This window comes from Micromys minutus (assembly GCF_963924665.1).
Source record: "Micromys minutus genome assembly, chromosome: 29".
NCBI classification, from domain to species: Eukaryota; Metazoa; Chordata; class Mammalia; order Rodentia; family Muridae; genus Micromys; species Micromys minutus.
Window position 1 is genome coordinate 32,345,025 of NC_137964.1, and position 16,632 is coordinate 32,361,656.

General features: G+C 48.1%; 1 protein-coding gene across 2 annotated transcripts in view; it reads right to left on the reverse strand.

The window, feature by feature from the left end:
• Positions 1-2,446, reverse strand: part of PLA2G1B (phospholipase A2 group IB) — a gene marked incomplete at both ends in the record, with an annotated part of 153,694 nt that extends 151,248 nt beyond the window's left edge. For both annotated transcript variants that reach the window (XM_080941389.1, XM_080941388.1), the window contains one exon: positions 2,413-2,446. In XM_080941389.1, coding sequence (XP_080797515.1) covers positions 2,413-2,446 — 34 coding nt within the window. The remainder of the gene's footprint in view (positions 1-2,412) is intronic.
• Positions 2,447-16,632: the final 14,186 nt, after the last annotated feature.

A 16,632-nucleotide genomic window follows, 5' to 3' on the forward strand; every position in this document is an offset into this window, starting at 1 on the left:
TAGGTGGTGTGTGGTATGTTGTGTTTGTATATGTGTTTGTATGTGTGTACTTGTGTTTGTATGCATGTGTATGTATTTGTGTGTGTGTGTTTGTGTGTGTATGTATGCATGTGTATGTGTTTGTATGTTTTTGTATGCATGTGTGTATGTGATGAGCTGCATATAGATAAGAATAAACGTGGTAAAGTCTGTGCCTGGTACCCAGTAGATGCTCCATGAGACTGTTGAATGAACGAGCAAACCTGTCCCATGACGGTGCTTGCCCAAAGTGAGCACAGGCTTTGCACAGCAGACTTGGGGAACAGAGCCTGTCACCCGCTTGGGCAGAGTTCTGGGGTGTAACAAACACCACGAACAAGAGACTTTTGGGGTCCCGTCTCCTCAGTTACCAGTGTTGCTCTACTCCAGCTTTTAGTCTTTCTTTGGTTCTTTTTTATTTTTATATACTCTTTGAGACAAGGTCTGACTGTGCAGCCCTGGCTGGCATGGACTTACTGTGTAGACCTGGTCTTGAACCTGCAGGAATCCACCTGCCTCTGTTTCCCTAGTGCTGGGATTAAAGGCAAGAAGCACCCGGCTTTGCATCCTTCATTCATCCTTTCTGGGATAGGAGCTGGCATTGTAGAATAGGTCGGCCTTTAATTCATGGCAATCCTCCTGCCTCAGCCTCCAGAGAGCTAGAATTATGGACACCAGCACCACAACAGGGTTTTGCTATGTAAATAAGGCTGGCATCAAACTAGAAATCCTCCTGCCTCAGCCTTCTGAGCATGGGGATCAAGGGCATGTACCACCCTGCCCAGTTTTCTCTTCTTGCTCTCCATTTTTTAGGCGCATTTTGGCTAATCCCAGTCACCCCATATTGTGGGTGACCCCTGTGGTGGCAGTCAATAGGGACTGTATCCCTCTGTGATACAGCTAGACACCTGCTTTGCAGAAGCTAGACACACAGTCACAACTAACGTACAGTGTGTGCATGTGTGCATGTGTGTGCGAGCAAGTGTGTTTGAGCATGTGTGTGTGCATGTGTGTGCGAGCATGTGTGCTTCTGGAATGGGCACATGGCTCTCTTTCATCTCTGTGGCTCCGTCTACAACCTGACTCCTTGCAGGTCTTAATCATTCTTCAATGGCTATAAGTGACTTATATGCCAAATACGTTTGACTCAATGCACAGTGCCCAAAACTGTGTGTGTTCACGGAGCCGGGAATGTAATGCCTGTGTGTAGATGGTGCCAGAAAATGTAAATGAATCAACAAGGTGAGAATGGCAGACACGGGGTGGAGAGATGGCCCAGTGGTTAGAGCACTGGTTGCTCTTCCAGAGGTCCAAAGTTCAAATCCCAACAACCACATGGTGGCTCACAACCATATGATGGGATCTAATGCCCTCTTCTGGTGTGTCTGAAGACAGTGACAGTGTACTCACCTACATAACATAAATAAATCTTTTTTTTTTTTTTTTTTTAAGAGAATTGTAGACACAACCCAGGCACAGGCGAATGCTAACACAGATGGAATCCTAACACTTGGGAGGTTAAGAGAGGATGGTTCCAAGTCTTGAGCATCTAAGGGCATCTTGAGCCACATAGCAAGGCCACATCAATAAGATAATAATAATTAGTACTGATGGTGGTGATAATGAGGGCAGGATGGCAGGAACGATGGCTCAGAAGTCATGCAAACTCACTGTTCTTGTGTAGGACTCAGGTCTGGTCCCAGCACCCACGTGGCAGGCAGCTCACGATGGCTTATGACCCCACTTCTGCGGGCTCTGACGCCTCTTGTGGTTGCTATGGACACCACTCACTCGCAGTTTATATCACATGTGCGGGCAAAAGTCTCATACACATAAAAATTGTAACATACACATACATACACACACACACACACACACACACACACACACACATATTTGAGGCAGAGTTTCTCCATGTAGCCCTGACTGTCCTGGAGCTTGCTTTGTAGACCAGGCTGGCCTTGAATTTACAGAGATCCGCCTGCCTCTGCCTCCTGAGTGCTGGGACTAAAGGCGTGCGCTACCGTTACTGCTCAGAAAACAATAATTTTTTTTAAAAGAAAAAGAAAACAAACAGACAAACAAAACCAAGTTGCTAGAGTACTGTCAAGACCAAGGAGTGTGGTGCCAAGACAGCACCAGAGGCAGAACCAGGCTTTCTTTTCTTGGACAGGCAAATGGGGGAGATTTTTTTCTAAGGGATCATCTGAGTTCAGACCTAGAGGTTAAAAAGTACCAGCTGTCCTGAACACCAGGGTGAGAAGGGGACCCCAACCCAGGGGCTGTTAGAACCCAACGGGAACCCCAAAGAGTTCCAACGTGACCAGCGGGAGGGTGGCACTGGAGAAGGGGGAGGAGGTCCTCAGAGGGAGGGGATGGAGGGGAGGGCCATACCTGTGAGCAGAGCAGCCAGCAGAAGGAGTTTCATCTTGGGTGAGGAGAAGACTGGGTGGCTTCCCTCTTTATAGCTGGGGCCCCACACTCCCAAGATAAGGCTGTTTGCTTTGCTCTTAACTATTCTGGGCCGGCCTTGGGTCTATCAGGGAGTGACCCAGAGGGATTTGCCCGTAAGAGGGACTGAAAACAAAGCCATAGATCTGTGCCTGGCACTTCCTCCCCAAGGAGATGGTGTTCGGATCTTGGAATCTTTTACTTCTCCCCTCTCCCCTCATTATAACAAGTCTCAGGCTGTCCTTGAATTTATGGAGTATCTGAGAAAAGATTTGAACTTCTCTTTACCTTATTAACACACACACACACACACACACACACACACACACACATATTCTTTTTTGAGACAAGGTCTCTAGCCCAGGCTGGCCTCAAACTTGTTGTGTAGCTGAGGATAACCTTGAACTTCTCTTTTAGATTTTAAAAACAATAATAAAAAAACGTATTCATTTATGTATGAGTCGTTTGTCTGCATGCACAATGCAATGCCAGAAGAGGACATCTAGTCCCTTTTACAGTTGGTCACAAGCCACCATATGGTTGCTGGGAATTGAACTCAGGACCTCTGGAAGAATACCCTGTTGTAGAAATTACTTTAAATCTTGGCCTAAGGTTTCTACCCCACCTTAGACTATTTAAATTCCCGGACACACACAACCTTTATATAATAAGCCTCCAACAGCACAATTGCTGGACAGTTGTCTACCTCTATGCTACTAAAATCTAGTTTCCTATGGATAACCCCAAGTTATTACTATGTTCCATCTGGGCTGTTCTTAACTCCAATTGGCCAACCCACATGGCCACGTTTTCCTTCTCTCCTAACCCATGATGGCTTCTCCTTCCTCCTCTCCTCACCTGCTTCTCTGACCCCAAGCCTAGGAAACCTAACCCCCACCTATGTCTCTTCTGCTTAACTATTGGCTGTTGGCCTCTTTGGTTACCAACCAGAAATAAGTGTGTGGGGGGCAGGATCCAAGGGACTGTGTGCAGACTCCAGGTCTTGAGGGCTCACACTTGGCATCACAACAGACGGTAAACGACAAAGCCTCAGCACGGCCATTTCTCCTAACTACTGACCTATCCCACTAACCCCCTTGTATGTGCATGTGTGAGTGCAGATGCCACAGAAGCCAGAAGAGGGCGTTTGTGAGCCACTGACCTGAATGCTGGGAATGGAACTTGGTACTCTGCAACCGAGGTACCATCTTAAGACCCTGAGCTTCCTTCCGTTACTCCTGTCTCCAACCCCGCTCCTTAGCCTGGCTTCAAGGGGCAGAGTGGAGCTGCCTGCTGCCTTTGTGTCTTGGAATGCCTGGGTTTGCATGGGTCATCGAATGGCCCTGTCTGCCGTGCCCTCTACAGATGAGGAAAGGAGTTCAGAGAGGTTAAATAGTCTGCCGAAAGTCACACAGATTGTGAGCAGCAAGGCAAGGCTGGCTGATAGCTTTTTTTTAGGTCTGTTGGATTCCAAAGCACCCGTCTTAATTTCTTCCCACTCTGTAAACATCATTTTTTTTTTTTTTTTTTTTTACTTCGAAGTTTAGGTTTGTGAGAAAACTTTGGGGATGTGGAATCCTGCAGGCATGTGTGTGACTCAACAGAATACAAAAGAGCTTTAGTATGGCTACATCAAATATGTAGGTGGCATATGTTATGGTGTATGTGTGGAGATCAGAAGTCAACTTAAAGGACTTAGTTCTCTCTTTCCACTATGTGAGCTCCAGGGATCAAACTGAGGTAGTCAGCCTCAGCCCACAGTGTGTTCAGTCACTGAGCCTTCTGACCAGTCCCAGTATGTAACACTTTGGGTCACAGTTTATGTAACATAACACTATATACGTGTGTGTAAATGACTACGGTGTTCACTATGTTGTGTAACCACAACCCTTAATGAATTACAGAACATTTTTTTAAATTTTACCATCTGTAACTTTAATTTTTCCCCCCAAACCTATTTTTAATGATGGTTCTTGAATGCTTTAATCTCCCTTCTAGCCCACCACTGGCCAGAGATAGGAGGAAGTGGACTTGTTTAGAAAGGTTCTTTGGAGCAACTCCATCTGTGCTGTCTGGAAATCGGCCATTCAGTTCACAGGTCGGCAGCGGCAGCTCGGTCCACTCGCAAACACTTCACGGATACACCAGCCGTCCAGTTCGCTAGAGTGGGGTTAGCAGACCTTAGCAGAGACAACCAGACCTCAGCCTCAGCAGGAGGGACCAGGGAGGGACACCAGGAAAAGTTCTCAGCTGTGCCTCTCTCAGGGAAGCAAAGGTCAGCTAAGACTCGAGGCCCACAAGCATCGCACAACTAGCTCTACAAGCCAAGCCCAGCCTCCAACACTGTCCTCGTGGGTTCTATTTTTACACCCTCCAAACATGTGTGCGCTCCACAGGTCTTTGCTGTAGCATGTCTGTCTCAGGTGACATTGCTCTGTCAATCTGCCCGAGTCTAAGAAAGCAACAAGAAACTACAGCACACCATCTGAAGCTTTTTTTGTTGCTTTTTCTCCCGGCAAAAGATGCTCCATTACGCAGTGTAAGACGGATCAATACCTTCGTGCTTTTATCAAAGAATCCTTCATCGAATGTCCTCTCACGGGCTTGCGTTAGCAGAACGTCCTCTCTCTGCTTCAGCAAAGTGCTCCTTCAGGAGACGGCCTTAGCCCTTCATACCTGTGTCCACTCTAACAAAACCGTCCTTCACCTGTTCGCCCCAGCAAAGCACCGTCCAACCGACTTTCCAAAGGACCCTCAGGTTTCCACTTCAATTATTCCCAAGAAGAAACCTTGTTCCCACTGATAATTATTTCTTTCCAACTACTAATCCACTATGTGGTGTCCCGTGGGCTTCCTTCTTCTGGAACTTTTGCATACACATTGAATATTCTTATTCAGATCTACAGGCTAGAGTGATGGCCCAAGGGTTAAGAGCACTGGCTATTTGTCCAGAGGACCCAGGTTCGATTCCCAGCACCCACATGGTAGCTCACAACTGTCTATAATTCCAGTTCCAGAAAAATCTAATGTCCTCTTCTGGCCTCTAAGGAAAGCAGACATGTACATGGTTTACATGCATACATGCACACAGAACACATAAACAAAACTAAATATAAAAATATTTAAATGCAAAATGCAGAGCAGGGAATGTTGGCGCACACCTTTAGACCCAGCACTTGGGAGGCAGAGGCAGGCAGATCTCTGAATTCGAGGCCAGCCTGGTCTACAGGACTAGTTTCCAGGACAGCCAAGGCTACACAGAGAAACCTGTCTTGAAAACAAAACAAAAATTAAGACAGAATACATAATTTCAAGGCCTTACCAACCTCAGGCCACAATTAGGAAATTCACTTCATGTACAGGATGTTCAGATATGCAAGAAATATAGTATAAAATTACTTATTGCTTCCAAATTACATGTGTGAGTATTTATAGAGCATACATGACTTTTATTTTTAGACTTGAGCTCCCTACCTAAGATACCTTGTTACAGACACACACACACACACACACACACACACACACCAAAACCTGAGAAAAATCTGGCCTGGTGGTGTCGAAAAGCACAGTTAATCAATGACAAGTGTCACATGATTTTCTTGGGGCATTGAGAACTGACATCTATTGACTTTATATAGCTAACAAGGGCCAATGGGAATGATTCTTCCTGAGGCTAACACGGTGAGCCAGTGAGTTCACAGGGCTTACTTACAGGAACCTGGGTGTCCCCGTCCCCAGTCATCCAAACCCCCCACCTCAGCATGCATGGGTGATGATCTTCAAGATTTCCATATGTAGGATCCCAGGAATGCTGGAGACCACACTCAGTTGACAGGGTTACGTACATCTGGGGACAGGGAGGAAGGAACACAAAGCTGGAACAGCCGACGGGGGTCCAATGTCCCTCCTGTCAGCACCCAGGCTGATCTCATGAAGTTCTCGTGAGTCATGACTGCTCTGAACTCACAATGGTGATAGCTCTGTCACCCTTGGAGGACCACGATCCCCAATGATATTACATACTACATGTTTCAGTGTCCCTTACCCCACGCAATTGAGACCAGACTATTTTAGGTGTTGGGTCTCATGGAACTGGAAAAGTAGTCAGCTCAAAGGTGCCTCGTGGGTGCTGGGAACTGGAGCCAGGTCCTGAGCAGGAGTAACAAGTGGCCCTAACCACTGAGCAATATCCCCAGCCTCAGGTCTTTTACCTCATCACATTTATCTTCTCATTTGATTACTCTTCTTTTTTTTAAGAGCCATTTTTTAAAAAAGATTTTATTTTATTTTTATGTATGAGTACACTGTTGCTGTCTTTCAGACACACCAGAAGAGGGCATCAGATCCCATTACAGATGGTTGTGAGCCACCATGTGGTTGCTGGGAATTGAACTCCAGTCCTCTGGAAGAGCTGTCAGTGTTCTTAACCGTTGAGCCAGCCCTTGTTGGATTATTTCTATTGAGCAGAGATTTTCCTTGTTAACCAGCATCTTACGTTCGTATGGTATACCTTTCATGACTAATGAAGCATTAGTATGTTGCTAACCATAGTACTATTAAACTGACCTGCAAGTTCACTGATGTTTCCTTATTGTTTAAATTCATTTTATTATTATTTTGATGAGTCGGAGTGTTGTGCCTGCCTGTGTGTCTGTGTATGATGCGTGTCTCCCGGAAGGCCTCAAGATCATTGATGTCCTGGTGCTGGAGTTACAGATGGTTGTGAGCCTTCGTGTGAGTGCCGGGAACCGAACCTGGATCCTCTGGAAAAGCAGCCCAAGCTCAGCAATGAACCATCTTTCTAGTCTCTCCCCACCCCCGTTGTTTTGAGACAGGGTTTCAAGCTGTATCCTAAGCTTGTCTCAAACTCAGTTCTTAGCCAAGGATGGCCCCTGGACTCTTTTATTTATTTTTATTTCTTGTGACAGGGTCTCACTATGTGGCTATGGCTATTCTGGAACTCACTCTGTAGATCAGGCTGGACTTAAATTCACAAGATCCTCCTGCCCTGCCTCTGCCTCCTGAGTGCTACAATTAAAGGTGCGTGCCATCCTCGCCCGGCTGACCTTGAACTCTCGACCTGCATCCGGCTCTGGGGTGCTGAGATGGCAGGTGTGGATCACCACCGCGTCCGGTGTCCGGTGATGCTGCCGTTGGAGCACAGGGCTTCGTGGCTGTTGTAACATGCTTTACCAATTGAGCTACATCCCCAGACTCTTTTGTTTGTTTGAGACAGTCTCTGTGTAGCCCAGGCTAGCTTCAAACTTTCAATCTTCCCCCCCTCCCGGCCTCCAGCTTGGAGGCATATACTACCACACCTGCCTGTGTGTACTTTGTGTCCAGGGTGTGCCCATGTGTGTGTGTCTGAACTGTGTATGTTGTACGTTGTGCACGCCTGTGCATGTTCGTGTATGTGGATACTAGAAATTCTTCCTCAGTCACTCTGAGGAAGTTTTGGGACATGGTCTCTCAATGACCCTGGGGATCACCAGGTTGGCTAGAGTGGCCACCTCCAGGGATCTGCCTGCCTCTGTGCTCCGGGCCTAGCTTTTCCAGAGATCCCAGGGATCCACTCAGGTTCTTATACCCGCATGGCAACTGCTTTACCCACTGAGCCATCTCCCCAGGCTCTTTTTTCCTTTTTCTGTTTTACAGACAGGGTCTTCAAAGCCAAGGCTGGCTTTGAACTACCTAATCCTCCTGCCTCAGCCTACCAAATGATTGTAGGTGTGCACCAATCCAGATAGACCAGGCTGCCCCTAACTTGTAGTGGTCCTTCTGCCTCTGCCTCCTAGAGATGAGACCACAGATGTGGCCACAATCCTCCATGTGTGTTTCACCCTAACATGGTGGCTTCCCGGCCTTCTCTCTCTGTGGTCTTGATAGTTCTGACTGCCCTGGTCAGGTGGCCATCTTGTAGGACGCGCCCTGTGATGACATGTGGGAGTAAGCACCATTTAAGCACACTGACCTGTTTTGCTGAATCGATTTCAGGTGGGGAACAGCAGGCACAGCATGGGGTAGATCTAGAAATGACCACACCTGCAGCTTTCCACAGATCCCTCCTCCTCCACCTTGAGCGAGGTCATCTCCTGTGGGAGCCCTGGCAGAATCAACTCTTTCTCATCTAAGTGAGCCAGAATCTCATTCTGACCTCTGTGATCCCAGCTCTTGAGGATACACCAGGGCTGATAGCATGGCTCAGTGTTGGAGTGTTTGCTTGGCCTGTGTGAGGCCAGGAGTTCAACCTTAGCATTGTACACACACACACACACACACACACACATGCACGTGCACACACACTTGCATACACACATGCATGAACACATGCATGCACACAGGTACACATGTACATACACATACATGCATGTGCACACTAGCACACACTTGTGCACACTCACATGCACTTGTGCACACTCACATGCACTCGAGCTCGCACACACACACACACACACACATACACACAAAGATGAACTCAAAGAAAATAAAATGGGCATGATGCAGTGTGACTGTAATCCAAACAACTCAGGAGGCTGCACAGGAGAATTGAGAGTCCCAGGCTAGCCTGGGCTACAGAGCCATTCTCACTCCTCTAGCTGTGCTCTGACAGTGTGCAGTCTGTGGTCACTGTGTGCATAGCTCACACACAGAATGCATACACCTGCACGGGCAGTGCCGACTGGAGAGGGCCACAGAGACTGAATCCATGCCGATGACAAAGCAAAGAAAAAGGGCTAGCTCAAGACCCTATACCAGCTCATATGCAGTGACCAGCAAAGTGCCAAGTCCTTCCCCCATGGACGCTATGAGGTCAAAAGAAGATAGAAAGGTAAACATTGCTCCTGGGGTTGGGACTGAAGGCTGCTAAGGGGTAGCAATGTGTGGTCCACGGCACAAGTAGCTGGCACATAGTCCTCCACGTTTACTGTGTAAGTGCTGAGTCTGTCCCAAGAACCTGACCTAGCCTTTGAGGTAGATCCAGTTAGAAATTCTATTGTTGGGCTGGAGAGATGGCTCAGCGGTTAGCGCACTGACTACTCTTCTAGAGGTCCTGAGTTCAATTCCCAGCAACCACACGGTGGCTCACAACCATCTGTAATGGGATCTGATGCCCTCCTCTGTTGTGTCAGAGACAGTGACAGTGTACTCACATACATAAAGAAATAATTCTTATTAAAATAATAGAATTTCTTATTTTAAAAAGATGTATTTATTTATTTCAGTACACTGTGACTATCTTCAGACACAGCAGAAGAGGGCATTGGATTTCATTACAGATGGTTGTGAGCCATCATGTGGTTGCTGGGAATTGAACTCAGGACCTCTGGAGGAGCAGTCAGTGCTCTTAACCATTGAGCCATCTCTCTAGCTCCAAAATTTAATTTTTAATTGGTTAGTTAATGTGTGTGTGTATGTAGTCAGCACACAGTGTATGTGTGTGTGTGTGTGTGTGTGTGTGTGTGTGTAACCAGAGTCACCATATTCAGGGCCATGAGTGTCGAAGGTTTCTCCAGGGCAGTCTGGACAAGTTCTTCTGTGCCATGCTAAGCGGAGAGGCCAAGCTAAGCGACAGCTCCTGGGCCGCAGTCCCTGCAGAAGTTCCCTGAAGACTTCCGAGGCTCTTGCAGTCTGTGCTTTGGTTTCTGCTGGCCGCGATCCATGCACAGGTGTGTGCAGCACACCTCTCCGTGCCTGGAAAAAACAATAAACGCTCAAGTGGAAAGTTTAGCCCCGATAGCTTCTTGACTTTCAGGTGCCGGCAAACCCACAGCAAAGCAAGGTCAAGGTCACATCTGTTTCACCCTCAAAGGATAAGGCTCCTGCTTCCTGGAAATGCTTAGAAGACCCGCACACTGCCTCGGGTAAGCACTCCTGCAGGCTTGGCATGGAAGGCAGTGAACTTTGCCTGTGACGCTTAGCAACAGGTCTCCTGATAGTGTTATGAACGTCATCCTCCCCACTTGACAGGATGAAGTGGGGCTCAGAGAAGCTGGGTAATTTGTTCAAAGTCACACAGCCTGAAAGGGATAGAAGTGGAATGGGGTGGGGCTGTACTGCAGGCCAGAGATCCCAGCACTTGGGAGGCTGAAGCCGGAGACTTGTGAGTTCCAAGTCAACCTGGGTTACAGAGTGAAACTGAGTCTGAAAACAAGGTAGTTGGGCAGAGGCTGGAAAGATCGCCCGGAAGTTAAAAGCACTGTCCGTTCTTCCAAAGGACCCACGTTCAATTCTCAATACCCACATGTCCTCTTCTGATTTCTGCAGGCACCAGGCCTGCAACAGAACCATTCAGGCAAAACACCTCTTATACATATAAGATAAAAATGATGAAAAGGGAGGAGAGGGCTGGGAAGATGGTTCAGAGAGTAACTGCTTGCAAGCAGGGTTCAAGACGACCAGGGTTCAAATCCCTAGAGCTCATTCAATGCTGGGGATGAATGACAACCTTCTTGCAACTCACAGGGAGATGGAGAAAGGAGATCTCACCACCCAGCACCATGACTAGCTTGGCTGTCCCATATCAGAGAGCTCTGGGTTCAACTGAGAGACCCTTCTAAATGACTAGAGAGTGAGGGGGGCTGCATGTCAGCCTCAGGCTTTCACACACAAGTTCACACCCATACACACGTATGTGCCCACTTGTCCGAGACCAGCTCCGGTATACACCAGGGGTTCCCCCAGGGCTGGAGCGAGGATTGAAAGAAAAAGGAGATATGGTTAGTTAAAGCTGCAGCATGACTTCGGCCTGACTTGAGGCCGAAACCTCGTGGCCGAAGCAAAGCTTGGTTTAATTCGTCCTCTTTTTAAATCATTTTAATTACATGCAAAAAGGTAACTACGGTTTTGAGACAGGGATCAAGGGAGATAACAACCAAAGATCCTGCAAACATCTTACTGGAGGTCAGGTGAAAAGGTCAGAGACAAAAATGGATACTGCTGTGCCTACTTCCTGAAATCCCCCCAGCTCTGAGCTACATTCCTAAGGATACAGCCTGGAGCTTCAGATAGGAATGTACTTCCCGGTGACACACTCTTAAAAGCCCTGCCCCAAACTTCAGATGTAGATGTGCTTCCTTATAGCCCCATTCTTAAGAGCCCTGCCTAGAGCTACGGATAGGTGCCAACGAGCTTCGCCTTACAGGGCATAGCACAGAGGCCAGATTCCTGCCGTGGCCAGCCCCAAGATGTCCTGGGATAATATTAACATTACTCCGCCATCAACTGTTCAGAGGTGCCAAAGATGCTCTCCACACCCACTCACAGGAGAACAGGCACACACACATACACATGTTGTAGTAAATATTAAAAAATAAAAATGGCTTATCTCTTTACCAGCCCTGGGGTCCCACTCCTCAGGCCCCACCCTGATATGAAGCCACGTGAACCTCTGGCGCCCTGTCCGCGGTGTCACCGAGGTTCAGTTTGTCTGAGAAACTCCCTTCCCTGGCGGTTTTCTTCTGCCTGCTCTCTGCCTCTGTCCTGGGGTGTTTCTCTACCCCAAAATCCCACATAACTACAACGCTACAGCCTGATAGCTTTTCATTCAGGTTTATATATTCAACTCTCAGTCCACAAACCCTCTACACAACAAGATTACATCAAATAGACAAAGATACAAACTGCCCTTCTATATCAGATACTAGACCTATAAAATCCTTAATGTTCATAACAACTTAATGCCAATTAATATCACCTGGGTCTAGCTGGTCCTTGGGAACTTCCATCTTGCCACGACCTTCACCCTCTGTCCTCTGACCTCTTGTCCTCTGACCTTTTAGCCCTCCCTTCTCTCCACGACCTTCACCCAGCCCAGTCTCGGGCTTTCCTTTATTTTACTAATTAAAATGGAAAGTTTCAGATATTCACCTCTTGAGTACGTGACTGGGCAGTCCTTCTTAGGGAAGTGGAATTAACATTAAAATACAAACAGCTTTAGGACAATCTACACACACACACACACACACACACACACACACACACACACACGGAGTGGTGGGCCCACATGCATGTAGTCCCAGCTACTTGGCAGGCTGAGGAAGGACCCCGTAAGCCTAGGAATTAAAATCTAGCAACATAGTGAGGCCAGAATAAAGCAGAACGCTTATATATGTTTCTCTAATTTTTGTTGCATATGTGTGGACATGCAGTGAAAAAGCAATGTACATGTGTATGCAGAGAAAGGGAAGACGGCAAACCAAACTCACGTAGCAACGCTCAGCCCCAGTTCTTGCCAACATTTCTCAGTCTTCTTCCTTTGTTTCTTTTTTTCCCCTCTACATTGGACGTTTGTTTTGTTTGTTTTTTGAGACAGGGTCTCCTGCGTCTCCAGGTGACCTTAGACTCGACAGCGCAGACAAGGGTGATGACCTTTGACTTTTGATCTTGTTCCCACCTCTCAAGTTGTAGACTAATAGGTATACATCACTGCACCGGATGCAGGCTCTTGGAACACCCTTTCAGTGGGGGGGGGGGGGCACCTCCAGACAGTTCCATTTCTTTTATGGTTGGTGCGTATGTGTGTGTGTGAGAGAGCAAGCAAGAGAGAGATAGAGAAGGGGGTGAAGGGGAGGGAGGGAGGGAGACAAGGAAGGGAAGAGAGGGACAGAGAAGAGGAAGGGGAGGGAAGGCCACACATATGAAAGTCAAAGGACAACTTCTACGAATCAAGGGATACACATCAGATGTATCTAGGGACAGAACTCAGGTCATCAGACTTGCGTGGTACCCAATGTCACCCTCAGCTACCTTGGCAGCCCCATTGCTTGCATTTTTTATTGGCAGTTTTATTTGTACGCATGCGTGTGCCCCTGCCTGTCTGTATGTGCACCAGGAGTATGCAAGAGTCTGTGGAGGCCGGAAAAGGGTGTCAGATGCTCTGGGACTGGAGTGAGGAGGAGGTCGGGAGATGTTCACTGTGGGTGCTGGGAAGTATATTCACATCGCTAAGGTTTCACCGGCACCTCTGAAATGCTGATCCCAATGGAACTACGCCTCATTCCCTCCTAGCCACTGGCAACTATTATAGTCTTGGAGAAGAAGGAGCCCCCAGACCCCACATGCTAGGTAAGTCCTTGGTCACTGAGTTATATCAGAGGAGCCATGGCTGCAACTTCAATAGACTTAAGATCTTTCATATAGCACTCTACCAAATAGGCTGTTTCTCCCCTTTCCCCCCCCCCCCAGCTGAGCCACACCAATGACATTCCTGTCATTGATGCAAGTAGTCCAGGGCCCATCCAAGCTTCTTTCATGCCCCCTCCCCCATTTTTAAAGCTTTATTCATTATGTGTATGTTCTGCCTGCATGCATACCTGTGGGCCAGAAGAGGGCGCCAGATCCCATTACAGATGGTTGTGAGCCACCATGTGGTTGCTGGGAACCGAACTCAGTGCCTCTGGAAGAGCAGTCAGTGCTCTTAACTGCTGAGCCATCTCTCCAGCTGTTCATCCTTTTTTTATACTTCCTGGCTTCCCCCCTCCCTGTTTTTCTTTCTTCTGAGCTTGGCCAAGAAGCTGGAGACAGATGGGTCAAGTGGAAAGTCAGGACCACTCCCAGAAAGAAAATAGGTCAGGACAAAGGTAGTTAAAAAATTGTGTATTAGGGGCTGGAGAGATGGCTCAGTGGTTAAGAGCACTGACTGCTCTTCCAGAGGTCCTGAGTTCAATTCCCAGCAACCACATGGTGGCTCACAACCACCTGGGATGGGATCTGATGCCCTCTTCTGGTGTGTCTGAAGGAAGACAGCTACAGTGTATTCATAAATAATCTTTAAGGGGAAAAAGAAAAGAAATTGTGTTATCAGGGAAACCTTTTGGAAGTCAAAGGGTAACTCTGTGGAGGAGTCAGTTCTCCATCTTTGCATGGGCTCTAGGCATCTCGTCACCAGGTCTGTGTAACAAGCATTTTTACCCACCGAGGGATTTGAGTCGTGAGGGCAAATGAGATGGTTCCTGGAGCAAAAGCTGATGTGTGAGTTCAACCGCCATAAACCACACAAGTTCAAAACAAAACTAACCAGAGGGTTTTGTTTTTGAGATGGGATCCTTGACACGTAGACCGGGTTGGTCTTGAACTCACAGAGCTCTGATTATCTCTGTCTCCCAGGAGTCAGAACCAAAGATGAGTATTACCATGACCCGTCCCCAAAATGTTTTGTTTGGGGTGGGAGGTGAGACAGGACCTGTGTAGCTTTGGCGGGCTTGGAACTCACTATGTAGTCCAGACCTACCTTGAATTTGCAGAGATCTTCCTGTCTTGGCCCTAAGTACTGGGACTGTGGTCAGAAACCATTAAGCCTGGCTTTTTCCTGTTGGTCTGAGACAGGGTTTCACCATGGAGCCGTGCTAGTTTGATTCTTTTGCTCTGGCTTCCTGATTGCTGGGATTGCAGGCACACACCTGGTCCTGCGAGTCAAACCTTTTTTTTTTTTTTTTTGGGGGGGGGTATTGTTTTTGTGTGTGTGCGTCCACATACACACACGAATAAAAGCAAATTTTCAAATAATTTATTAGGAATTTAAAACAAAACAAAACCTGGAAAAGAAGTTACAGATGCGGAGGGAAAAGACACTGAGGGTGGAAGTTGCTGGCTTCAAAACACCATGTAACATCTTAAAAAGAAAGTTCGTTTTTTTTCCTCAAATGAATCAGAAATGTAAATCCCAGAACCACAGTAAGGCCCAGTGGGGTGAGAGGGCCCAGGGATGAGGGTGAAAAAAGGAAGCCAAAGTCTCCTGGGGCTCAGCTCAGATGTAAAGAAAAATTAAAGATAAAGTCCAATAAAATGAAGCTTCTCTTTTATTAGGAAATATTAAAAACAAAAAAACCCAACAACAAAGGCAAACAGCCGCATCTCGGTGACGAAGATTATTGCTTTGAGTTCTCGGGGCTTATTGGTTGAGTGAGCGCCTCACACGAACAGTTAACTCTCCAAAGGGGGCTTTGAAGGCGGGGGGCTCTGCTGGGGAAGGCAGCTTGAGGCCCCAGCCTCGGGAGCGACAGAGAGGGGGTGACAGCAGGTAGACTCAAGTCCTGCCATGACAGGTCTCACCTCACGCTCACACCCTGAGCCTGGCTCTGTGAAGGGGCTCCAGGGTAGGGGGTTACCCAGGGCTCTGGTGGCGGGACTATCCTGGTGGGAAGCTTCAGTGAGAATGTGGGGGTTCCCTGAGAAGCCCTTTGCTTTCCTGGTATCTACTCCTTGCTGAAGCGCTTCCTGATGCCCACTCATGGTGGGGGGGGGGCTCAGAGCAGAAACCATGAAGGTCCCACCCAGACAGGGGCAAGGAGGGGCCTTTGGAGAGCTAATTCCTTCCCAGCCCTGGCTCTAGGCAAGCCCTCCCCTTCCCTGGCCCCTTGCCCCCCAACCGGGGGTTTTTGGGGAGAGTCTGCCCAAGGTCTTGAACCCGGGGCCTGAGAGTGTGGGCCTGCTGTGGCCGGAGCTGAGGTCTGCAAGCTTACAGTAACGGTGTCTGAGGAGGAAGGGACAGAGAGGGGGAGGAGGGAGTGGACCTTTGCCCAGTGGGGTTAGGCAAATGCTGTCACCCCAAGGGGTCTTAGAGAAGGGTTGGGGTAGGGCTTCACCTCACAGTATTTACATATGATACAGGACGGGATGATTCCAGGGGCTCGGCCTGGCCTACCCCGCAGCCCGCCCTGCCCTCCTCTCCAAGGCTGGAGGGAGGAGGCCAGGAGCCAACACCCACATAGACACTTTCTTCTTAGCTGGTGTGGGGGGCACCTGGCCCCTTGCCCCCTGCGGCCTGGGGCTTCACATTCACAAACCTAGAAATAGTTTAAAAACAGTTTCTTTAAAAAAAAAAGAAAGAAAGAAAAAGAAAAAGAGCAAAAGACGGAAAAGCCAGAATTGAAAAAAAAAAAAAAAAAATCAAAAAACAAAACCGGGTTGGGGCCTCGGTCTGTATCAGGCCCCCTCTGCCCGCCCTCCAGCTATGCGGATACAAAAGCCTTCCTGGGGGGTGTCCTAAAGGGGGCAGCAGGGAGGGAGTGGGGCAGACCCGAGAGGGCAGGTCTGGGGGGGTGAGCGGGAGAGGGCAACTGGCTAATCCAAAATAAATAAAATCGAACAGGGAGAGGCAGATAGGGGAGAAAAGGCAAGGTCAGAACAGGGGGGTTAGTAGGGGAGCCAGACTCGGATGGCAGG